Source organism: Fundulus heteroclitus, unplaced genomic scaffold (genome assembly GCF_011125445.2).
Source record: "Fundulus heteroclitus isolate FHET01 unplaced genomic scaffold, MU-UCD_Fhet_4.1 scaffold_127, whole genome shotgun sequence".
Taxonomy (NCBI): Eukaryota; Metazoa; Chordata; class Actinopteri; order Cyprinodontiformes; family Fundulidae; genus Fundulus; species Fundulus heteroclitus.
The window spans coordinates 334,125-359,505 of record NW_023396539.1 but is presented as its reverse complement, the minus strand read 5'-3'; the positions used below and the strand labels follow the sequence as shown (position 1 = coordinate 359,505).

General features: G+C 40.4%; 1 protein-coding gene across 1 annotated transcript; it reads left to right on the top strand.

Moving 5' to 3' along the window:
* Positions 1–10,288: 10,288 nt before the first annotated feature.
* LOC118558392 (toll-like receptor 5) lies at positions 10,289–24,706 on the top strand. The gene is made up of 6 exons (XM_036128973.1): positions 10,289–10,615; positions 17,236–17,295; positions 18,874–21,151; positions 21,730–21,818; positions 23,601–23,886; positions 24,071–24,706. The coding sequence occupies exons 2-5, from the start codon at positions 17,248–17,250 to the stop codon at positions 23,844–23,846; spliced, it is 2,661 nt and encodes an 886-aa protein (XP_035984866.1). The 5' UTR covers positions 10,289–10,615; positions 17,236–17,247; the 3' UTR covers positions 23,847–23,886; positions 24,071–24,706.
* The last annotated feature ends 675 nt before the right edge of the window (positions 24,707–25,381 follow it).

Below are 25,381 nucleotides of genomic sequence, written 5' to 3'. Positions count from 1 at the left end.
TAACTGTAGGCAAAATGGCTCTTTAGATTGTAAAGGTTGCAGACCCCTGGTCTATTATAAAGCGGAGTGGGGGGGGGGGGGTGATTGACATGTCACAATACCTGTTCACTCCTGTACAGTAATTGGCACTATTTAACACAAATCGTTGCAATCAATCAACTTGAGGGAGAAGTTTACTGTACATAAAATTAGAGAATAAACAAATTATCAATCAAAAACTGCACAAAGAATTGCAGAGAAGATGACATGTGGAAGAACAGGAAAATTGTTTTATAGGAATAAAAAGGCACAAAGCAGAGGACAGATTTGGGCATACGGACCTGATTATAACTATACTTCATTATATTTTTTAAAGTACAAAAGTATGGTTCAGGGAGAGGTAACCGCTGTGGGGAGGATGAAAAAGTAGAACTTGTTATATTGGTATGTCTGAAATGTAAGCATGAAAGAGGATTTAGCCTAGAATTTGAAAAGAATAAATAAAAGTTTAACATGTTGAGCACATTGTAAATTAACTTATAGAGCAAACATAGAAATTAATATAAAAATGATTAGTAGACACACATTTTTTGAGTATTTTTAAATACATATATATTGAGTGCAATTTTTTTTTTTTGATGACATATATCTATTTTGATTAAACTAGGGAATGAAGAAGAGGAGCCAGAAAGAAATCAGAATTATAAATAAAGAAAAAGATGGGAAAATTCATTTTCTAAACAGACCTGCAACTTCTTTGTTTTTGTCACCCTCTTCAAGGTCTTGTAAGTACTAAACTTGAGTGAGTGGATCTGTGCGCATGTTGGCTCACTGCAGTTTAAGAAGAGACCTATTTATTTAAAAAAATATATGTTTTCCTCTTTTTTGTGCTGTAAATGTGACTTAATGGTCTAGGCTGGGGTAAGGAATTTTTTTTTATTTCTCATTGCCCTCCTAAAGGGGAAGAGTTAAGAAAGTATTTTAGTTGTTGCAGTACGTTGTTTTAAAGGGGTACTTGTGATGGTGATGGTGAAGTTGGTTGTTTTCCTAATTGGATCTGGTTTGATAACCTCTTTCAGTTATCAATCAAACCCAATTATCTATCTATTCTGGTGGATCCACACACCCAAAATAGCCTTGTCCCCCTGGTAGCCCCCCATATTAAGAAGTCTGGCTCTGCCACTGCATATCAGTCCCATATCAGGGAGGAATAAAGAAAAACCCAGGGAGGAGAACTGGTTACTAATACGTTCAATAGCTTCAGAATTACCCAGTTGGAAAACATACCTTTGTGATAACTTTCTGATTGGAAAACGATGTCTCCCTTTGGTATTATGTGTATTATTATCTTTACAATATACCTCATACATACAAAAATATACATATATACTGTATGTGTACACACGTGTTTTTTTTATTCTCATTTCATCACATTTTCCAGAGAGACTTGTTTGATAAAACAAAATAACGACAAAAAAAAGTAAAATTATACAAACACCATGATAATACAAGTGATTAAAACATTGGCTCAATTGAATATGACTTAAAAAAAAGAGCAAGTTGCATGAGAAGATCTGTCTTTTTGTCTGAATTAAAGTGTGTAGTTTCAGATCCTGCTGTAGAGGATTACAGGTTGAAGGAGCAGAGTACAAAAAGTACCCCCCCCCCCCCCCCCCAAGTTCTGATCGTTATAATGAGCCCTGAAGGAGAAGAGGCCTAAGCGAAAGGTATGAGAATAGATAATGCAGTAACAGTTTAAAGACAGCTTTATAGATGAAAATGTAACATTGCATGAATCCATAGATTGATAACGACGGCCAGTTGACCTGAGAATCTAAATTACAGTGGTGAGAGATTTATACCCTGTTATGAGCCTTAATGCTCCATGATAAACAGCATCCAACATCTGCAGAGAGGCGGCAGCTGCATTCCTTTACAAGAAATGATTCATGTGGTTAGTAGGTACAGCTCAAAATCCAGACCTTTTTCAGCAGGAAAGATTATGTTTGTTACCCTAACACATAATAATGAATTGATAATTTAATTGAACACACTGGTCGACATTGAAATAAAGGAAACACGCTTAACTCAATAATACATGAACAGACATACATGTCTGCCTTAAATGTAGAAGTGTATTCGGTTAGTAGCTATAACTTAAGAATGTTGTAAGTGTCCGTTAAAAGCCGAGTAGGTGTACATGGGCTTGATCAGCAGACAGATAATGCTTGTTAAGGAACGTGTGGAGCAAGAGAACTGAGGTTTTGAAAACTTTAAGACTCAGTGAATAAATCTTTTTTTTTTAAATACATTTTTGATTCAAGCACTGGTGTTCTTTTAACTGCAAACTCTGCACACATATGGAATTAATGAGAGACAACTTCTCTTCAAGTTCAAGAATTTATTAACAGAAATAAAATGAACATCCAGAAAACATCACTGTATAATTCTGTTTATCTGAATTAGCACTATATTTCTATCAACAAATCCTCTCTACTAGGCTAGTGAAACTTGACTAAACTTCTAAAAAAAATGAAGATAAAAAAGAAGCTAAGGAACTATGTGTTAGGCTCAGAACAGGTGGACCCAGAATTCAAGGCAGACAAACAGAGTTGTTTAAACAGTTTATTGAACTCAGAAAGAGCTCGGGTGGCATCAGCGTCAACAGGTTAGTGACCACGTTCAGCTTTGAGTGCTCGGACACAAACATGTAGGTCACTAACCTGGTCTTATGTTCAGTTCTGGTCCGGAAGTAGAGGTAGACGCTAGATGGCAGATAGCCAACCCGGTGCGCGGTTGCCGCTCAGTGAGTTCCCGGCGGAGCTGTTGCGGAGGTCGGAGGACAGACAGAAGGTCGGAACCATGAAGGCAGACGTGAGCAGGAGGAGCCGATGAACGAAGCCAAAGCCGAGGTCGGGGACGAAGCTTATGGTCGATGCCAGATGATCAGAGAGCTGGTGTGGTGCCGAAGGACAGAAAGAGGGCAGGCAGGCTCGGTAGTCAAAGAACCAGTGACGTGCAGTCAGGGGAGGCAAGTGAGGCCAGGCCTCACTTGTCATCGTGGAAAGAAAGAAAATATATAATAACATAATATAAATTTTGTAGGGCTGGGCAACGATTAAAATATTTAATCGCGATTAATCGCATAATTTGCCTGATTAATCGCGATTAATCGCATTGTATTTACAAACTCCAAGAATGAATTCAAAAGTAGTGTAAAGAGCACTTTTATTTTAATGTTCTGCTGCCATATGAACAAAAGTGTTGTAACATTTGTAGCACTTATCAGTAACACATATTTAGTGTAAAGCTCAACTTAAACATGTAAAACAAAAAATAGCAATAATAATAAATTAAAGCTTATTGCCACTGACAGGGAATTCTCTTTATGGGGAAAAAATCTTAACCTGACTCCGCCAGATAGATTTGCTCCGCATATCCATCTGGAAACCTTCCGTTGAAGTAATTTTGGGAAGGGGCGAAAATACTGGTTAGCTGATTGGCCTATGTTGGTGATAGACGGGCCAAATGAACCAATCAGATTCGTCGTCACTCTGTTACGAGCGACGACGAAAACACAACCACAAGCCAAGCTACTCTTGCTGCTGCAGGTAAAGGCTCGTTAGCTCAGCAAAGAAATACTCTGTAATTCCGATAAAACTTGCTCGATAGCCACGCTAACGCTAGTTTCATCGGCTGAAGCCGCCATGTTGTTTAGACTGAACTGACGCGCTTCCCGTTGCGTCACACCTCAACCCGCCTCAAAGCCAACGCTGATTGGACGTTCGTTTGGTGAACGGCTCCAAATTTTCTTTAACGGAGGGTAGCCAGACTGATCTGCGAGTGAAACCTTTAAAGCTCGCGAGATCAGGATGGTCTCACGAGGCTAAAAAAATCTACCAAAAACAGGCAATTTCTGAGCTAACAGCAGGGAGCAGCATTACCATTTTATGTTCAATACCAAAGTTTAACTTGGCAGTGGTTACAACTAACTTGTTTATGTCATATTCGATGCTGGAAGAACTTTAAACTGAAATGCTTGCTAACTCGATATGCTTGCGTTTATTTGACGTTGACACGCGGTTTTTTGTTGTTGCTTTCTCACGTGCATATAGTGAATGGCAGGGAAAAACAGGCAAAAACACATGGATACTTTGAAACGCGAAGCGACTTCACTGACGGCGTCGATGTAGACCCCGCTCCACTCCGCACAAAACTTGTTCCGTTCGCCAACTCACCGCCTCGCCTAAGCAAATTCCTGCGGGAAACACCGCCTTCCGCATGTCGGCTTTGTTTTTTTCCGGCCAGCACTTTTCTTCCTCTGAATCCGAGGTTTGGCTGACAGCGAGGTTATTGGCGCATTATCGCCACCTACTGTTCTGATTCAAACCCCTACACCGCAGCAACAGACCTTCACAAAATAAAAGCATGTGAGCAACATGCGTTAATGCGCGTTAAAGAAAATATCGCTGTTAATAGTCTAATGAGTTAACGCGAAATTAACGCGTTAAGTTGCCCAGCCCTAAAATTTTGATTCACTCAGTCATTTGTATTTCTTTATCTAATTTCCTCATTTTTTATCATATTTTCTTTAAAATCGCAGACTTTTCGCTATATTCCATGTAAATCCTTGGAGGCGCTTGATAGCGAAGCCGGTGAGGCCGCAGCGAGCTTGGCCTATCCTGGGATTGGGCAATCCCATGTTACCTGCGCTGGCTTCCATTCTGTGATGCATCTTCCTGTCTCTAGATCATAAAATTGTTCAAACAGTTATGAACTGATTTTCCACAATTTAATATATATGGATTACGAACTGTGTTTCGGTCATCAAACTGTGAGCAGGTAACATGTTTTCGTGCGCGGCTGCGCGATCATAAAAGGCAAAGAACTGGTTGTAGGGGAGGCCGACAGTTCCTTGGCCTCTAGACAGGGGGCGCTCAAGGAGCACCGCTCCTGATCTCAAAACTGTAGAGTCACAGAAAGTTATGGATTATTAGTGAGTTATGCTAAACAAGTAAAGCACTAAAAAGACTAAACATACAGCCCGAACAGGACTGATCAAGGAAGGCTTTCCTCCCTGGCAGTGATCTCCATTGAGACTGAGAGACTTTTAAAACTGAAGAAGATAAAGAGAACTTTTACTGGAAAATTAACGATATTTTTGTTCAGAAGGAGCGCCGCATGGAATTCATTTATAAGTAGAGGTAAGACAGCGATACTTATTCATGTTTTGTTTTTGTAATGAAATGTGCGTATTGTGGGTTATAGTTTTTTAATGTGTTACAAATGCAGAAATCCATCATAACTCATAAACTGTTACCAATCAAATGACAAATAATTTTGGGTTTTTTTTCATCAAAGAATCAATATTTTTTCCATGTCTCTTGGTGATTTGATTTGGCTCAATCAGTCTACTTCAGCACTTTGCAATGAGTCTACTCTGTAGAGTGTATTTATTTGTAAATCTGACTCTACCGCACGTCACTGCAAAGAACGGTTCCGGTCGGTACACAAGCAGCAGGGGTCAGGCAGGTAGTCAGGTCAGGCAGAAGTCAGGAAACGGGTCAGGCAAACAGAATGAGACGGGAACAGGCAGGCTCAGAGGTCGAAAGGCAAACAGGTCAGGATCAGGAATCAGAACAGTGAACGCTGGAATAAGTCTCACACTAATGGCTCAAAATAATCTGGCACTGAAGTCTGGTCTAGAAGTTGGTTATATGCTAGTAGGAGCAGGTGCAACAGATCTGAGGTGATGAGCAATGGGCGGAGCTAAGCAGGTGTGTGACATGAAAAATTAGACCAGGTAACAGTGCCGAGATCATGACACTATGTACACACAAAAGAAACAAAAGGACAAATAAAATGGTTATAAACCATCATTAGAATGATTCAGTGGCTCCTGGTTCACTGCATATCTGAGTTAAAGAACTAAATTTCTTCTTAAAGAACATGGAATGGGGTTAAATTAGCTTAACTAATTTAAAACATTTGGTATGTGTTTCCACCCATTCACAATGCAAATCCTGAGTGAAACAACACATTCTTTGAGAAAATAACGTTTTAAAGAATGATTTGCTCAGTAAAAATTATATCTTTAGGACCCTTGATTTGATTAATGCAATTATTCCTCCGGTCACTTAATTGTTTTTTTTCTAAAGTTATACCAAACACCATTAAATCAACATAAATATTCCCTATTAAAGATGTACTAATGCTCATAACACTATTGAACGATGGTGGAGTGAAACAAAAACAAGCATTATGTTTAAAACAAACCGTAGTTGCATTTACTTGGGCCGTGGCACTAATGTTTCCCAGGAAGCTAATAGCACTATGCTAGCAGACATTAGGCACTAATTTAAAAGACTTTTAAGTTCTATTTGGTCGTAATGAGCAGACAGGACAACAAAAACATTAATACCCCATTGGTATATAAAATCCTTTTGGAAATAAAGTTTGATTAATAAGTCTGTTAGCTGCAGCTTGTTCATCGAGCCACAGCGGCAGCAACAAGTGCAGCCTAACACTGGGTAGGTAGAAGGCAACACCTCAGAATGCTCTCAGCATTATTAAGCTAGTTGTTTTAACAGCGTATAATTCACTAATGCCCATATCTTTGTAGTAGCTTATTTAGCAAGCTTTTTTTTATTATTCTTGAATATTCAAAAAGGGTCAAATAAATTTGACTGTATTGCTGATGTGGTATAAGCTGTTTGTGGCCGACCAAAAAACAGTTTGGGCCAATCACGTTGCAGTATTGTGATTTAAGGCGGGCATACTCCTGTGACGAAACCAATCTCTGCCAAGCCCACAGCTGAACCAACATAAAGAGCAGCGCAGGAGGACGCACGCCTAGCTGCTGCTATCACATCTGTTTTGTAAAAATCCACGACTTCCTCTTTGAAAGAACAGCAAGACATTCCTTCAGTAGCTTTCCTTGGTGTGATTTCTTGTGCTGCAGCTTACATTTTGATACCATGATTGGCTAGAACCAACCTCTGGTAGGCAGACACCGGGTGTTGCTTTGTTCATTCAGCTTAGAAAGTTCTGCTGAATGTCCCTCCTTTCCCCAAACGGATTCAATGGGAGCAGTCCCAGATTGATAATGTGCAGAATGGAGAGTGCTACACATTATCACATGGCTTGTCAGGTTAACTGCTACTTTTTTCTGAATGACCCAAGTTTAAGTAATTTAAAAAAAGACTTTCATTGGTTTTTAATCTATAGTGGATCTGTAAAATCTGCAGATTAAACTCAAAGAATGACGGTTCTCTTAGAGCATTATAGACATAGACATGGCCATGGTGGAGAATCCCTCCCCTGTCTTTATTGGGAGTGTTACTGCTTGTTTAAAACATGAGGAAGCCTGCGAACCCATCTGTCAAGAAGTCACTGGAGCCCTGACACAGTGACATTGTCCTCTGTCATTTAAACGTCCGTGTTGTGCTTTAGACACTATACCCACAAAAAGAGAAGAGTTTGTGCACATTGGCCGGCATTTACAGAGACAGGAAACTGTATGTTGTGTATCTGAAAACTGTCCTTTCAAAACAAACATCTGTGGAACACACCCGGAAAAACACTCCTGATGACTTCAAGCCCGAGCTTTTGCAGAAGTACGTAAACCCTCACATGTGGATGCAGGTGATGCTGAGGGTGCAGTGAGTGAAGGTGCTGAAGATAATGAAATTAGAGTATTGCCTTATTTAACAGCAAAACTTGTTGCCCGGTTGCTGCTTAAGTTGAAAAGCATATTCAATGTACCTCAATGATGTACTCAAGAGGTAGTTGAAGAACTACGCTTTATTTTTTCTTCAGCTTCGGGTCTTGTTGTACTGTCATGTTTAAAGAAGCATAATTGTTAGGTTAATGATGGGATCATCTCAGAGATGGTGACAGACCTGCAGTATGTGAGTGCAACCCAATTGCAATAGTCCTAAGGTCCTCTTTCCACCTCCTATAAATAAACAAAGTACTTCAAGTAGCATAAAAATTGACACAAAAAAATAGGTGGCCAGAAACGCATTTCAAAATCAATTGTATTATTGTTTATTGTGTCCTAGATATATTAAAAGGTAGCTCTTTGCAACTCTAATCTGTTCTAATGGAATACTATGTCAGATAATAATAAAATAAGCAACAATCTAAATGTAAATTACAACTGATGCAGTTATGTAGTGTAAATATCAATGTACAAGCAGTTCAACATTGTTTTTCTTATTTACAGAACAATTCTGTGGAGACAACCATACCTTGCTTAATGCTGTAAAAATCACACATCACTATATACTTCATAGTGACAGAGATTTTGTTTGCCTACTGACATTGGTGGATGGCAGGGACCAACAAAATGACAACACATTGAGACAAAAACCAGTCACCAGCCCGTCCAACGATCGTCCCAGATGGAACAGATGTCCTGACAGATGTGGATATTCCCAGATCCTGTGCCTTGCTCATGGAGCTGATATACGCACCCAACCACAGCTACCCGAAATGACTGAGAAATACGTTTGAAGTGTTTAAAAAAATTTTTTTTCCTTGTGCTGGATGATCTGAAAACCAGTTCTAATGTAATCTTGCTAAAGATGACTTGGTTATTCTCCGATTATAGTGGAAGTGTTGGACTGTTGTTTGCAATGTTTTGTTTTGTAGCATGTTATACAGTAGGTGTAATGATGAGAGTTCAGTAGAAAATAATGCCCTTCTGATAATAAGAAGAGTTTAATATGTCTGATCAGCATGGCTGTCAAAATGTTGGGTGTTTTGACACAGTTATACAGGGCTGTTTTATGTCATTTCTTTAATTGACTGTTTTGTGTACTACTGAGATGCAGTAATGTTTGAATAAACATTTTGATCATTAAGCTGGAAATTGTAATTTAGTCTGACTTAGATAAATAGGTTAGTTCTAAGAAAAATAATTTGCATAAACATTTCAAAGGGAAAATAGGTTAGATTAACTGAAAGAAGTATTTTTTATGAGATTAAAATTAAGTTGGTTCAACTTAATTAAGCTTGTAGAGGACAAAGCAAATCACGTTGCCTGTACTAAGGTAATTGATTTTCGTTAACTAGAAAAGTCTTGTCACATTTACTCAATAACTTTTAAAAATCTATGCAAATTGTTCCAACTTTGCTTTTTTTCATGTTGATTAAGCACATAATTTTTTAGGGTGTACACAACATCACAGTACTCAGAGGCAGGAAGGTCATTTAAACAAGATGCTTCCTTGCACTGAAAGACAAGCAAGATCTATTTCTAAAGAAAACCTTAGTTTTATCTTCAATTTCTGTTAAACCCTTCCAATGTGTGATTGTCAATTTTTATGCCAAGTAACCAATATGTTTCAGTATACTCTATTTGCGTACCTGTCAATGTTTCTATGAAAGGAAGAACTTGTGTAACTTTCATCTGTTTAGCAAACAGATGAAGCAAGTCAGACTGAATGGCATCAAACGCAGACTGCAGACACTCAAGAACAACAGGTGCCATTTTTGCATGGCGGTAAACTAGTGTCTCAAGCACAGAAATGAGTAAAAGCATTCGTAATGTTTCTATTGACATCGTTGGCATAAACTGAAAACCGATTTGGACTTAAAATGAAATCCCTGTGGCACACCTTTTCTGATGTTTAAGTGATCTGATGATGACAGACCACTGTGTGGCAGACACTGTCTACGGTTTGACAGATAATTAGAAAAGCACCTTCCAGCATTCTCTGATAAACCAACAACTGACAGCTTTCGACAAACGTATAGTTTGATCTCAAAAGCTTTAGACAGGATCATTGGAAAGAGCTGCACAGTAGGGATTGCATACAAGGCTTCAAATATGTCAGGTACAACGTTTGCAGTTGATAGATAGATAGATAGATAGATAGATAGATAGATAGATAGATAGATAGATAGATAGATAGATAGATAGATAGATAGATAGATAGATAGATAGATAGATAGATAGATAGATAGATACTCGATTTAATAAGAGAAACACAGTTTGAGGGTTAATGAAATTTATGTTTATTGTTACTTACCAGGTACTTTGAATCTAACAAACAAGCCTCATTGAAAAACATAGGCCTATTTCTCATTTATTGAGTATTTTATTGTTGTTGTTGTTAATGATTAGAAAAAAATTGCCCTAAACACTCTGGCATACTGCACACTGGTGTAAATGGTATAAAGAGAAATCATAGCATGGAATGGGCGGCTCATTATTGGTTTTCTTGCTCCTGTGTGCTGGTGTTTGAAGCCTTGGTGCTCTCTGTGATAAGGGAGCAGCCTTCAGAGCCGTCCCTCCTGTTCCCGGGTGTGTTGCAGCGTCTGCAGGCGGAGGAGGAGGCTCTGCGGGCGGGGAGGAAGCAGGCACATGTGGGCTGCTACTGGAGCCGCAGAGAAAAGGGAAAGCTCCAAGAACAGGAGAACCAAAAAGAGGAAGGAGAAGCTTCTCTGGTCTTGAAGGAAATTGCGAATTTCGTGTGTTTTGAAAGTAGAGCAGGAAACCAGGCTTTCTAAACACAAACACACACACAGAGGCAGAGGCTCTTTGGGGAACCTGTTTGCTGGGAAGAGGCGTTTTTATCAAAGTTTTCCACCGTGAGGGATTTCTATCACCGTCTCATTCAGCACCGAGGTAAGAGACGAGTCCCCGCGTCCCACTCTGGCTGTCCGGCGACGTTCTCCCGCATGACGTCGCTGCTCCGCGGCTACTTTGAAGTCAGTGACGTCTGTTCACGGACTGATTCAGGCGACCCCCACAATTACGCAATCTAACTGCTAAAAGGGAGACCTGAACAAGGACCAGGGACAATTTGGGAAAATACACGGACGGTAGACAGGGTTTAGAGAAAAAAAAAGTCTAGACTATAAAAGATGTTTTAATTTATTTCAAAATTGTGCAATTCTTCTTGAATCATAGTTTTCATTTGTATCTGACATATAAGGCAGGAAAAGAATGAAAAGCCGTTTATAACTTTATTTAAGATATCACAGCGTTTGCTGCGTGCTCGCCTGTAGCTTCTTGAGAGCACGACTGTGGTACCTACTTATATCTGAAGGCTCCATTCTGCTGTGTCGTCCTCGTCGTTCTCCTCTTGCTCTGGGTCAGACTGGCTCCAACACGTAAGGTGGAATGGAAACGTCTTCCGCTGACATTTTTAAAATAAATTTGAGAATAAAAAAGTTTCTCTTGTATTCGCCGCATCAAAATGTCGTGCACTGATTCTTGAGAGTTGGGACAAAACACGTTTTAAAAAACTATTTTTAAAAATACACACTATATCAATTAGAGTTATATGTTTCTGCAGAGAAAGGTCCTAGCTATTTGACCATGTAAACGAACAGGTTCTAAATAAAAACACATTTTTAACAAATAAACATGTTTCCCTTCAGAACTGGATTTGTGTCAACCCCGTCAGACACGCTAAAAAGTATACAATTTTAATTCTTCCAATCATACAAGAATCTGAAGTAGGCTATATTATAATAATGTTTAATTACTCTATGTAAAAAAAATACAATATATAAACTTAAGTTGTGCTTTCACACTATTTTGAAAACTCAGATTTCTAAATATTTGCGTTTTCAAACTTTGATTTTAATTTCAATATTTTAAAAACAAATTCCTTAAATAAAACATAAGAGGATGTAGATCAGATGGTCTTTTATTACAAAAACAACATAAACTGAAGGAAGAATATTTTTTCTCCCAAAAAATTAACAAAAACATACATCCCACGCTGTTGACGAAGATCTGACGGTGTTGACAAAAAATGTGTGCATTGCTGATTATTGAACAGATTTGCTCTTTGAACACTACTACTAAAACTACTTCTTGTTATTAGAGTATTTAACTTACTGTAAAGCAAACTATAATAAACACATTGCGCATACACTGTTTCTATTATAAATTACACCGTTTCCAACTATCAAAAAGAACAATAAGGGAAACAAGGGGCCCTCCTTTCCCTCTGTTTTCATCTGCCTCTCCTATACCACTTCCTGCTCTCCATCTTCTCTTCCACCTGATCTTCTCTTCCGTTCCTCCTTCGTAAGTACCCATTTACTTTAAAGTGGTGTGTGTGTGTGTGTGTGTGTGTGTGTGTGTGTGTGTGTGTGTGTGTGTGTAAGCCTTCAATATATTTTCTTTCTCATTTTGTTTCGTTGCTTTGTTAACTTCTTAAGCTCCTCTTTCAAAGTTTTTATTTCTCTTGAATGCAGTTTTCTCGTTTTATTTCTCTTCCTTTCCTGCCTGCTGTGTCTGGCATTGTATTCTTGAATATCCTGATCTTGCGGACTATCTGGTGGGGTGTGTGCCTTCAGCACTGCATCTTCATTGGATCTTTTCTCTCTGGACCTTTCCTGTGCCTCTCTCCAATACTTTCTCCAATTTCTCTTTGCCCTGTCTCCCATCTCATCTATTTCTATAACTTTTTTGTCTTTAACTCTCTTCTTACACCTTTGTCTTTCCATCTTTTGCATAGCATGCTTGCTCTCTTGGTCACTGTATAATTTTTCTCTTCTCTTTTGTTGGTACTCTCTATTTCTTCTCCTTTACTCCTCAAGTGACAATTTCTGTCCAGCCATTTTTTCCTACAATACAAATTGAAATAAAGAAAAATGTACTTGAATGAGACCATAGAATCAGATTTTTATTTACTTGATATGATTGATTGACTGATGGATGAATGGATGGACGTAAAATCCTCTAGGTGCAGTATGTAGTTTTCCAGATGTTGTGAAAATCTACACAGAGGCATTTCTCTATCTCTGTCTCGACATATATAAACAAGGTGCGATTTGCTGGGGGGGGGGATTCCCCCCCTGGTAGTGACGTCCTCTGGTCATTCGTGTTTTATCCCTGGGGGGGATACATTCCTCCCCCTTCTGATCTGAATAAGTAATATTATCAGGGGTTTAATGTTCTCCGTCGCTGTGAGGGACTTTCGTCATTTGGAAAATGAGCACAAAATGTTCTGTGTAGACTTTTTATTCAAGATTTTAAACAGAAGCTGCGCTTAACCAATGAAATCTGGCAGAGCTAGGACATTAGCCAATCAGAAGGAGAGTAGGGCGGGTCTTTGCAAAGCGGAAATCTACCAGTCTGAGGTTTATCGGTGTTCAATCATTTTAACTTTTAAAAGAAAATCTCAAACTGACCACAGATGCATGAATGAAAGTAGTTCAGTGCATAAAACAGCTGACAACAACTTCCCTCAGTAAGTGTGTCTGTTGCTGTTATGTTTTATTTGAAACTGAAAGAGTAACGCTGTAGCTCGGCTAATTTAGCATGACGCGCTTTTTTTTAAGAAGAAGAAGGAGGGTCAGAATGTGAAACGATGTCCCGGTTTGACTTAACCTGACAACAGCCAGCTGCATGTATCGCTCCGCCTAGCTCCACTCACATACATCTGGGACACGGCTCATTGAAAGTGATTTCCCCAACCAAATTTTTGGTCTGGCCAATCAGGACGCAGGGCGGGTGTTTCATGGATGTGACGTAGTGGAGAAGCCACCGTGAGATTCCAACAACAATGGCGGCTCGCATCGAGGAAGCAAGCGTTAGCATTGATGCTGCTATTTCTTCTGTGTTGTCCAATCTATCTGATATTGTTTCATTAAAAGAACATCAGAGAACGGCTCTGAAGGCTTTTGTTGGTTAAAACCATGTTTTCGCCCTTCTCCCGACCGGATTTGGCAAGTTTTGTTTTCCGGGGCGCGTACGCGGACGCGCCCCGGAGCGGTTAGCGGTTAGCGCGAACCATATTGGGAGGCCTTTAGTCCTCGACGCGGTCGGCCCGGGATCGACTCCGACCCGCGGCGCTTTGCCGCCTGTCTTCCCCCCTCTTCTTAGCTTCGGTGTGACCACTACAGTGTTTCCCGCAGGAATTTGCTTATGCGAGGCGGACCGACTCGCGGAGCGGGGGGGGGGGGGTGGACGACACCTTTTCCGCAGCCGCCTCGCCAAGATAGCGCTGCGGGAAACCTGCACTACAGCCGCAAACACATTAAAAAAAAAAAAAAAAAAGGTGTTTTTTTTTTTCCGGCGTCGGTCTCATCAGCGTCACGGGTTAGCTTCGGTGTGACTGGTTGAAATAGCACGTCGATAAAGATGACAGACAAGTGGCTTATCCAGTCATATGCAAGGAGTTTTGATAAGGCCCAGCCTTCAGTAAAGGCAATTCCTATGGCCGTGTCCCAGATGTATGTGAGTGGAGCTAGGCGGAGCGAGACATGCAGCTGGCTGTTGTCAGGTTAGGTTTGACTGGGTCTGATTCGGAAAAATTAAAAAAAAAAAAAATCATAAATATTATTCCACCTGCGCTTTTCTGTAACAAAGAATGTGGTGGAGGGGCTGTTGACCATCTCCAGCAGTCAATGAGCGAGAGGTGGGGACACAGAGTATATAGGATTGATTTATATTGAATGTTACAGTAGAGTTATTGTACAGGTGTGAAGAAGATGATGTAATGATGCAAGCTGCTGTCTTTTGAATTAGCTGCAGTTTATGGAGGGTTTTGAAATTGTAAAGTGGAAAGGTGAGTGGACTGTGGACCAGTTTGGCAAAAGTGCGAAGGAAGAACTTGCTTGATGCTGCAAATATGAAAGTTAACCAGGTGATGTTATGGATGTGGAAAGTGAAGGAGATTATGCAGAGGGCTGTCCTTGATGGTGCAAAGGCTCTGAAGCTGGAAAGTGAGAGAGATACAGGAATTATCAATGGAAATGTCAGATTTGGTTAAAGTGGACTTGTTACAATAAGCAAATGAGGTTACTAAGGTGGCATGACGTCCACGGCCCAGGAATATATGGGCTGACTAGAAAATGTTTTCAGTCAAATTGATTGTTTTTGCTTTAACCCCTGAATATTATGGATTTTTCAAAATTGATATTAATACATGTCTTATGTCCTTCACATTTGTAAATTAATTTTGTTGTTTGTATTTAAAGAGTATTATTACATTTTCTGCTCAAAGCGGTTAAAGTAAATTAATACCCACTCCTGAGTCCCGACAGTAGATGGCGCAAGTTTAAAAACAAAAGTCTAACCTACTGGATCTAGCTAGCTACCTGAAAGAGCACCTGCTAGCTAACCATTATTAATAAAACTTTGATTCATTAATACAACTTTTGAAATTATCCCCCCCTCTGGTTTTTTTTGCAAATCGCACACTGTATATAAATATATATATTAAAGTGCTGGCAAAGTTACACGTAACACAATTCTAAGCAGACCACTGCCTGCCCATTCTCTACAAGTCAGATGCGTATGGTTAAATAATGTAATGCATGCTATGTATGTGCATTTATGTGTAAATAAAACCCTGAAATATCAGTTTAACCCCTCACTATATGCACAAATAATATTATATTCGCACATTAAGAGGTTATTGGTGGTTTTGTCAACTCCGTCAGCTTACAGGTAAATTCCGTCAGCAATAGAACCTGACGGAGTTGACGTCTGATGGAGTTGACGTAAGGGTATGTATTTTCCTTCCAAAACATGTATTCTACACTGCAGCTAGGTAGTTTTTCTCAGTTGCTAGCTGTCCCAATAACCTCACTAAAATGCTTAAATTCAATCCACTACGGTTTAAAAAAAATATCTCAACAGAAATATAGTATTGACATGGTGCAGCTGTGACCATAGGAATATTGACATTGTTTGTCTAAAATATAAAAAAAATTTAAAACGTACCAGAGCATGTGTGGTAATGCTGCATTCACCACAGGCAGGGAGATGAAAAGGGGTCCTCAGAGATATAGCTGACCATGCTATTTCCTGTATTAAAGAGCTTTATGAAAACATCTGACGGAGTTGACAGAAACTGAGGACACAACTTTAATAGGCAGATTTTTATGGAAAATATTGTTTGATGTTTACTTCATGCATTGTTTTTTATATTTATACTCCCTATTTTTTATTTGATATTTATGTTTTCACTATTTTAGAGCTTTTTTAAAGTTTATTGGGATGGTTAATATTGTAACCTTTTGCTGATGACAAGTAAAATAACATGGACCTTCTAACCAAACACCATACATATAAACAAATTTTCCCCAAAAAGATAAAAAAGTTTACTCTAAAAATCCGATAGGTATATACAAATCCTTTAGATTTAACTTTTCAAGTATGTCAATAATGATGAATTTATTATTTTTTGCTATAAATTTGATTTCTCTATGTGGGACATGTTTTGTAGCCTGACATGGTCATACCCAATTCTAGTCAGAATTTGAGTCTGATACTGCTCCATAGAGCTGTGATTATGGGGCGTGTTTCAAACGAACCAGGAAAAAAATTCCTCTTCACTCAATTGGATAGACCTACAACCAATAAGAGCAACGGAGTGTGTGACGTATGTTAAGCAACGCATAGTTGTTAACGGAACTCAACGGTTAGCCTAGCATAAGAAGATGAGCGTTAACGATTTTTGCCGGTGTTGCAAAAAGAATGTAAGGATCCAAGGAGTCCTTCAACACACAAACCTGTCGATATCTTCTAGAACAGACCTAATAGAAGAATCTACACACCTCAACTCTCCAGCGGCAGCCATCGTTGTTGTAAACGAATTCCATCCAAGCGCGCTTTGGTGACGTGGTTGATTACGTTACTGTTGATCATCTGTCCATCATTGTATAAAGCCCGTCCCGACAATTTGATTGGCCCGCCAGATATTGGGCGAGCATACTCGCGTTACTATTGAGCAATGCCAGACCGAACTTCCCGACCAAAAACGTTGTGGGCGGGACTAAGTTCGGAATGGCACCCAGGCTACATGTTTCGTTCCGGCTCTCAAGAATCAGAGGCTGCTGATGATGGCTTACAGGAGGGGTCTCTTGAGCTTCAACCATTGCAATTCCACTTTATATAGACCCCAGCTGAAGGATTTGATTGTGAAAGGGAAGGATTTAAAACATAATTTTTTGCCCTTTAATGCATAGAAATGAAAAAATACTATAGTGAGGGTGTATTAATGATGCTAAAATCACAAAAAATTCTTTCAGTGCTTATTTCACCCTTATTTCCGGTATAAACCTAAACATTAACCATTTTTCCAACACTGTGAAGCGGGAGCTGCAGCTGTAATCATTTCCACGGTACACATTTTCATTCTCATATCAGCTCAGGGCAAACAAATAGTGTTGCACTGGGGGCTTGATGAAATGTGCAATTAGAAGAGGGAAAGACAGGCTGCTGGCGTGGACCATGACCCTGTCAGAGTAAACACTGGGACTGTTTGTCCTTCATAGGTCGGGGACAGAATGTGGCGGTTGGTCCTTCCACTGATCTGCACCAGCTTCTACCTACAGGTGGGTGTCTAAAACTGGCCTCAACTGGCACATTTTCTAGAGATCAAGTATACCGTGTGTACAGTTCTATCAATCCTCAGTGACCTTAGTTGATTATGGTTTCAAACACCCGTCCTCCTATGTGCTCCAGGTTTTAAAAGTGGGATTTTTAGTGCTGAAAAAGGAAAGGAACAAAAATCACCAGCATTCTATGTTTGGAGCTGATGGAACACCAGGAAAAGAAAATCAAGCATGGTTGTTTTGCTATAGATGAGTTTATTATAGTTACAGGGCAGCAACCACCATGTGGAGCCGATTGAATTCTACTGAGAAATATAATCTAAAACCCTAAAGATCTAACATTTCAGACATATACTGGCATACACATACGTCCTTGTTTAAAATGCAACTGAAAACCGTGCCTTGACTTTCATTCATTTTCAACCCTTTCTAAGGCCTAACTCTGACCATCACCAGTATATACCTAACCCCAAACCTAATTGACAACCTAGTCGTAAACCTATCCCCGAAAAAAAATGTCCTCGATCTACATCAAAGTCCTAATTTTGGTGGTAAAAGAGGGAAATTCTGTTCTTACTCAGCTGCAAGTACATTCAAACACTCTCACACAGATATACGTGGAACAACAAAGCCAGAGTTGCAAAGATTTGGTGGATCTTTTATATAAAATCCAAACATACGCTCCAAAAAATCTCTGTCAACAACAAATGTTCAAGTCATCAACAGTCGCCTTCATCAATTGCATCATCTACGATCATGGCTAGACAGGACCTCAAGCTATTCTGCTAACATTGGAGCCTCCGTTGCTGCTGCTGAACTGCAGCCTGTTGAGTACACAGTGTGCAAACTACCTGATCCAAACTAACACAGACTCGTCCATAAAAGTGCCACCTTGTTCTCTAAATGGTGATCCCACTGGCCACTATCAGCCAAATCCTCGCTCTAAATCACATGCATATTTAGTGTTTCTTTAATCCATCAAATTATATTTTGCTTGAGTAAATTGCATCTATACACCTGTGCATTTTCCAGCTGTACTACACACACAAACGTGCACACACACACTTAAACACAAACGGACAGCATAGCAAAATAAATGTTCGGATATGAGGCTCTTAAAGTTGCTGTAGATCGTTGGTCTTTAATCACGCCGAGTTGCCGCTTTATTGCGAGGCATTGCAGAGGGTCAGGCTCTGCTCAGTCCGGCATTATTTACAATCGAGGTATGAATTAAGCAAACCGGCATTATGATAGATCTGCAATACTGTCGCTAGATGTCGTCACGTCTGTTTATATTTCTTTGATCGCGGCTGAGAAGGGATTATTTTTTGGCTCAAAAAGGACCATCAAAACATGATCAAGATGGAGGCTTGGTGTATATGATCTTATTTTATCATGATCAAACGGTTTTTGGTCTTTTTTATAAGCACATTACGTGGCTATATACCTTTAAGATATACTTCAGTTTTAGTTTTTTAAAACGAATTTGTCTATTAACTTGTGAGCAGTCTGAAAAACTGGAATACGCAGTTGCTTGGTCCTGAATTCTCTAAATTAATGTATCCTTTCTCTCTGCAGCCAACTACTGGTCACCAAATATGCCAGTTGTCGGGACAAATAGCCAACTGCGCTTCAAGGAACCTCCACTGGGTCCCAGCTCTGCCTCTGGACACCATCCATTTATATTTGGATAGAAATTACATCAGTGAGATCAACAGAACATCCTTCAGAGACTTGGAGGAACTCCAGAGATTAGACCTGGGAAGCCAACATGTAGTCGTCACCATCAGGAACGACTCTTTCCTGAGGCAGAGAAAGTTGACCGTGCTGATTCTTGGACAGAATGTAGGTCTTAAACTGGAACCGCAGGCATTCGCCGGGCTGGTCAGTTTAGGAGACCTCTGGCTGGATTACTGCTCTCTGAACGACTCCATACTGAAAGAAAGCTATCTAGAACCGCTTGTGTCGTTGCAAGGGCTCAACCTCTCCTGGAACAACATAGAGGCACTTCAACCCGGCCTGTTCTTTTTGAATCTCACAAAGTTTTCACAGTTAATTCTTAAACTGAACTCCCTCAAGAAAATATGTGAGGAGGACTTAGTTGGCTTCAGGGGGAAATCTTTTCACCTCCTCGACTTGTCGTCCAACAGCTTCTTCCGATCTGAAGTTGACTGGGCGAGCTGTGGAAACCCTTTCAAAGGGATGGCCTTCAACGGGCTCGATATCTCAAGCAGTGGAATGAATTTGGAGAAATTAACGCTGTTTTTCAGAGCTATCAGGGGGACTCCAATTGCTCATCTCAAATGTTCTGGAAGTCTTGGAAAAGACTTTTCCTATAAAAACATTGAAGATCCAGATAAAGACACATTCCAAGGCCTTGAGAACAGCTCGGTCAACAATTTTGATCTCTCAGGCAACAGGATTTTTGCTTTAAAGACTGGCGTCTTTAGGGCTCTGAAAGATGCAAAGATGATCGATGTCTCCAGGAATAAAATAAATGTAATTGAGAAAAATGCCTTTATTGGTCTGCAGACCAATTTACTGCGTCTCAACCTGTCATCCAATTTGTTAGGGGAAATCCTCTCCCAAACGTTCAGCGGTCTGACAGAACTTCTTATTTTGGACTTGTCTAACAACCACATTGGTGTGCTGGAACACAATGCCTTCAGGGGTCTTCCCCAATTACAACATTTATACCTAACAGGAAATTCTCTGCGACACATGGAGTCTCCCGCGCCGCTGCCTGACTTAAATTTCCTCCTCCTGATAGACAATAAGTTGAATTCCATCAGCGACCTCACCAGCTCGTGGAACAACAGCGTCTATTTAGACATTTCAGGGAACAGGTTCACAAACCTGGAGGACGTTTATGTCGTTCTGACTCATTTCAAGCGTCTGCGGTACTTTTTTTATGGGGGCAACTCCATTTTGTGGTGCACAATAAATCAGGGTGTCTCCATGCCTCGTGATAATAGTTTGGAAGTGTTGGACCTTCACGCCTGTTCCCTGCAGATTGCTTGGGCCCAGGGGAAGTGTGTTGACATATTTGATCATTTGCAGAACCTGCTTGGTTTAAATATCAGCCTCAACGCCCTGATGGCCCTCCCTCATGGGATCTTCAGGGGTCTCACGTCAATCCAAGAAATCGACCTTTCAACCAATGCCCTTACCTCTCTGGAGACCAATGTTTTCCCAGCAAGCCTGAAATGGCTCGATCTCTCAAACAACTTTCTAGTCTCTCCCGACCCGATGACCTTCTACTCGCTCAGTTTCCTCAAACTGTCAGAAAACCGGTTTCACTGTGATTGTACTCTGGAGGGTTTCCTCAAGTGGCTGTACACGACCAATGTGACCTTCCTGAGCCAAGCTGAGCAGCTCAGATGTGAGTTCCCAGCTTCTGTCCACAACCTCCCCCTGCTGGAGTTCGCCACCATCATGGAGCCGTGTGAGGACGAGGAGGAGGCAGTCCAGGCTCTTCAGTTTGCTCTTTTCGTCTGCTCTGCCCTCCTCGTCTTCAGCCTCACACTTGGCGGGATTACGTATGCCCGCCTCAGGGGGCAAATATTTATCATCTACAGAAAGATAGTCAACAGGGTTCTGGAGGGCCCCAAACCGCCAGCCCATGAGGACGGCTGGCAGTACGATGCCTTCCTGTGCTTCAGCAACAACGACTACAGATGGGTGGAGGCCGCGTTGCTGAAGAAGCTGGATAAAGAGTTTTCAGAAGAGAACCTGTTCCGCTGTTGCTTCGAAGCCAGAGACTTCCTGCCAGGGGGGGACCACCTCTCGAACATCAGGGATGTCATCTGGAGCAGCAGGAAGACCTTGTGCATCGTCTCCAAGGAGTTTCTTAAAGGTGCTGTTTAATGTGCAATTAGAATTGGGGGGAATGGGGGCTACATGTTAAACCTTCTGTAGCACTTTGTTAACGTCCAAGAAATAAACAAATCCGCCACTGCTCTGTCAACGTCACACCCACATCAGACTTTTAATGTTGGAGACAGATTCCAGAGAGAGCCCTCAGCTCTATGTTCTCACTTTAATCCAGCTGTTTGGGTAAAAGCTCATAAGGACTCCCATTCTCTCGTTCTTAAACCCAGCCCAGATGGTTACTGCCCTTGTTTACGCTAAAAGAAATCCAGGTGGCATAACCCCAGATATTAAAAAAGAGCTAACAGATTTTTCCATGTGATAACAAGAAAAGCTTACAGTATATCCAAAGAGACAAATGCACAAATCCTTCATTAATTGTGATTTTTATTTCAGAAACAATGAAAACAAGAAATTTCATCTTTTGTTCCATCAGTAAACCAGACCCCCTACATCAGTCTCGTTTTCCAGACAGCAGCATGCTTGTTACCACGGTCCGGCTGTTGTTCCTCTGTCGTTTTTGGTTCTGTTCATATGAGTGGAGACATTTTTGCCTCTTTGCAGACGGCTGGTGCTTGGAGGCGTTCACTTTAGCCCAGGGCCGCATGCTGGAGGAGCTGACCAACGTCCTGATTATGCTGGTGGTGGGGAAGGTGTGTATATGAAGCTGGCTTTGGTCCTGTTAAATTGGGTTAATAAAAAACACTTGCTCACAACATACTTATAGATGTGTATCTCCATAAATTATTGTTACCAGATTGATCTATAACAGTCATTTATTTCAAAAAGTGAAACTCATGTAGAATTACTGCACAGAGTAATATAATATGCTTCAAGCGTTTATCTTTTTTTACAGCTAAACACAAAATTCTGTGTCTCAGAAAACTAGAAAATCAAAAATATTCAAAACAAAAATATTTTATACATAAATGTGTACCTACTAGAAAGTGTATAACTGTACTGTACAGTATTTGAACTCGTACTCTTATTGCTTGAATTCCTCCATCTGCCTCAGGATGCCTCCCTGCCACCCTGCAGGCTGAACCACAGGCAGAACTCTGGTGTTTCAGCCTGTGGTTCTTCTGAGGTGTAATGAAAGCCCAGGTTCCTTTGATAGCGGCCCTTTAGGTCATCCGCATCGTCGGCTCTGGCGTCTCTCACCTTCCTGTTCATAAGGCTCTGTTTTTCAGTGGTTTCCGTTATATCTTTCTGAAAGGACTTTTTTATGTGAACATGAATACCTTCAACTCAGAAATATTCCCTCTGAGTTATGGTGTGCCCCAAGGCTCAATTATGAGTCCTGCCTTGTCTGCGCTGAGTGGGCCCAGAGAAAGTGCTCTGGGCCCACTATTCTCCTATTTTAAGGCCAATGTCAAAGCCATGGTGTTTATCTTAATGGTATCCCCGAAACTGTGGAGGCAGATAAGTGCAGTGGTCCAACTTAGCTTTTTCCATCTCAGACAGCTTGCTAAGGTGAAGCCATACCTTCCACCTTACATTTGTCTCCAAATAAAATGCAAACTTTACTTTTATCTGAAAAGATGACTTTGGACCACCGAGGGTCATTCCAGTTATTTTTCTCCTTAGCCCAGGTCGGATGGTTCTGACGTCTGGGGTTCAGGAGTGAACGGATGACATTCTTTACCTTTTTTTTTTCTACCACAGATTTTCCACCCACCCAATTTTCCAACAACAGGTTTGGACATGGGTTCTGATCTGATCATGAATCGTTTACAGCCTCCCAGATGCTAAGTTACACTTGCGCACGCCTTAGCTACTTTGAGATGCTGCTGTACTATCGTGCATACTGCATATTATCTTATATTATTGTAAACATGTCATATTATCAATGATTGTGCAATATTTACACTGGTGTTTGTTTTTTACTTTAGTCTTTGCCATTTCTAATAAAACTCATCCACTGTTGCTTTAGAACTAACTTCGGATTAGTTCAGCTTATTTCCCCCCCTTACTACTAATTTTGTACAGCTCTGTGTCTTTGCCACCATCACGCCCGAATTTCCCCATTGTGGGACGATAAAGGATTTCTTATCTTACCTGTTACAGCACTCTGTGATCACCCAGCTTTTTAGTGGTAACCTTTTGTGGCTTACTCTCATTCTGTAGTGTGTCAGTGAGTGTCAGCTTGACAGCTGTGAAATCGGCTGTATCAAAAATCTTATTTAGTTTTTTTAATGCAATAATCAAAATGTTTAGGAAACTGGATGTTGTGTTTCCTGTCAGTGACAATAACAGAAATAAATGTTTTAAATGGATGACTTTGAGTAATGAATAATATCTAACTGATACGTTTGACTTCTATTTAACAAACGTTTCATACTTTCTCACTGAAGTGCGCTTGCATCTCCCGTTGTGAGATGTCTGAATGGTGCTGCTGCCATCTGACTGACCGCCTGCTTGTTACAACCCTGAAGGTCGCTCACTACCAGCTGATGACGTGCAATGCAGTCAGAGCCTTTGTCCAGAGGAGGGAGTACCTCACCTGGCCCGAGGACCCTCAGGACCTGCAGTGGTTCTACGAGCGGCTTGTCTCGCTGATTATCAGAGATACCAAGGTGAAGAAGTTTCCCGTGGACAAGCCGGAGTCTGTGCAGCCTGAAGGTGGACCTCCTGCCAAGGACGAGCTTCCGCTTAGGAACATCACAATCGCTGCCAACTGAACTCGGCGCTCAGCGTTAAGAAAAGTCCAATAATGTGAAGGTAAGTTCTTGGCTCTCTTACGTTTAAGATAGCAACCTTTGTCAAACCTAAACCCCTTACTGAATTAATCCTACCATTAAATGAAGCTAAAATCAGGGTTAAGTCAAGACCGCAAAGCTTGAGCTCAACATATGAAGACCTTAACAGACATTAATTCAGCTTGTTTTTGTATTTTATCCAACAGGGATGCCTTCCTGAGCCAATGAAGCCCACCTCTACTCAACACGCACTATGTACTTCAGTTCAACTTGATTTGTATAGCACATTTTAGCAGCAAGGCAGTTCAAAGTGCTTTAATGTAAAGACTACTGAATTTTGTGCAACAGTAAGTTTAATTTTCTGAATTATGTGTCAGAGCTTTCCCAATCACATTTTCTGTGAATAAAATGCAATTTAGTTCAATTTTACAGGTTATCTTTGTTTTGGAATAAACAAAAACATGTTGAAAAGATGATTCATGTGTTAAATTACAAATACAATTGAAATTTCCCTAAATGAAAGGAATTTTGTACCACAGCCAGACAATTAGCATTTCCTGTTTCAAAGGCTTTTAGAGAGAATTACAGCAGGTTCCTGCAAAGCATCACTATTTACAGAATAGAGCTTTTAGCCAGACCTGGCATCCTGTCATCACCTTTAGGACCAAAAGGTGATCTTCAAACAGGGCCACTCCCTGTTAGAAGACTGACTACAGGTCTACCGTCAGTTACATTTCCGTGATGCCAGAGTTGCAACGTCTTCATCCCAGATCCATTTAGTAGAGACAGCTTTGTTCATCCGAAGTTCTTTTGGGTATCCTTGTTTATTCGTGAGTGTATCAGTGAGCCCACACATGAAAGGTCTCAGGAGGCCTTGCTGCCCTCACAACAGACAGGACAGAGGTCCTAAACAATCTGGAAAGGTCCTCCTCTGAAAAGACCTTTGTCCCTTTCCTCAGCAGTTGAAACCTGGAACTTTTTGTAAAGCATCAGTCTTTTTTGTTTTTCTTAAATGTTGTCTTTGCTGCCCTTCTGGACAGGAGGAAAGTCTCTAAAAGATGTTTCCCTGGAGGTCACCATGTTTGACTTTGAGGAGAATGCAAAAAGTGCCACAATTAAGCATTAAATTAATAAGCTATTAGTCGTTCAAGGCATATTGAAAAAAATAAGGGGACATAAATACCATGAATTAAAAATGCAGTTAATCAAATCTGTCATTCATTGAATGAAATAATTACCTGCAGTGTCTATTATTTATAATATAATTCATTACACTGTAAAATCCTGTAAATATTTCAGCATGTAATGAATTATTTGATAGTTCCTGTGCTGCTGTGCTCCAAGCAATCACCTTTGCTGTCCCAGACCCTCAGATCTGTCTGGTTAACCTGGACTATAAGCACAGAGTAACTTTGATTGGAAAGGCTGATAGATAAAATAAATTTCCATATATATATATATATATATATATATATATATATATATATACACAAACACATTTTTGCTTCATGTTAGAA

Bases quoted from the DNA above. Each gene is read 5' to 3' on its own strand.
- LOC118558392 (XM_036128973.1), top strand. From the start codon at position 17,248: ATGTGGCGGTTGGTCCTTCCACTGATCTGCACCAGCTTCTACCTACAG. The intron at 17,296-18,873 runs GTGGGTGTCTAA...TTCTCTCTGCAG, and splicing joins GCACCAGCTTCTACCTACAG to CCAACTACTGGTCACCAAAT. The intron at 21,152-21,729 runs GTGCTGTTTAAT...GCCTCTTTGCAG, and splicing joins CTCCAAGGAGTTTCTTAAAG to ACGGCTGGTGCTTGGAGGCG.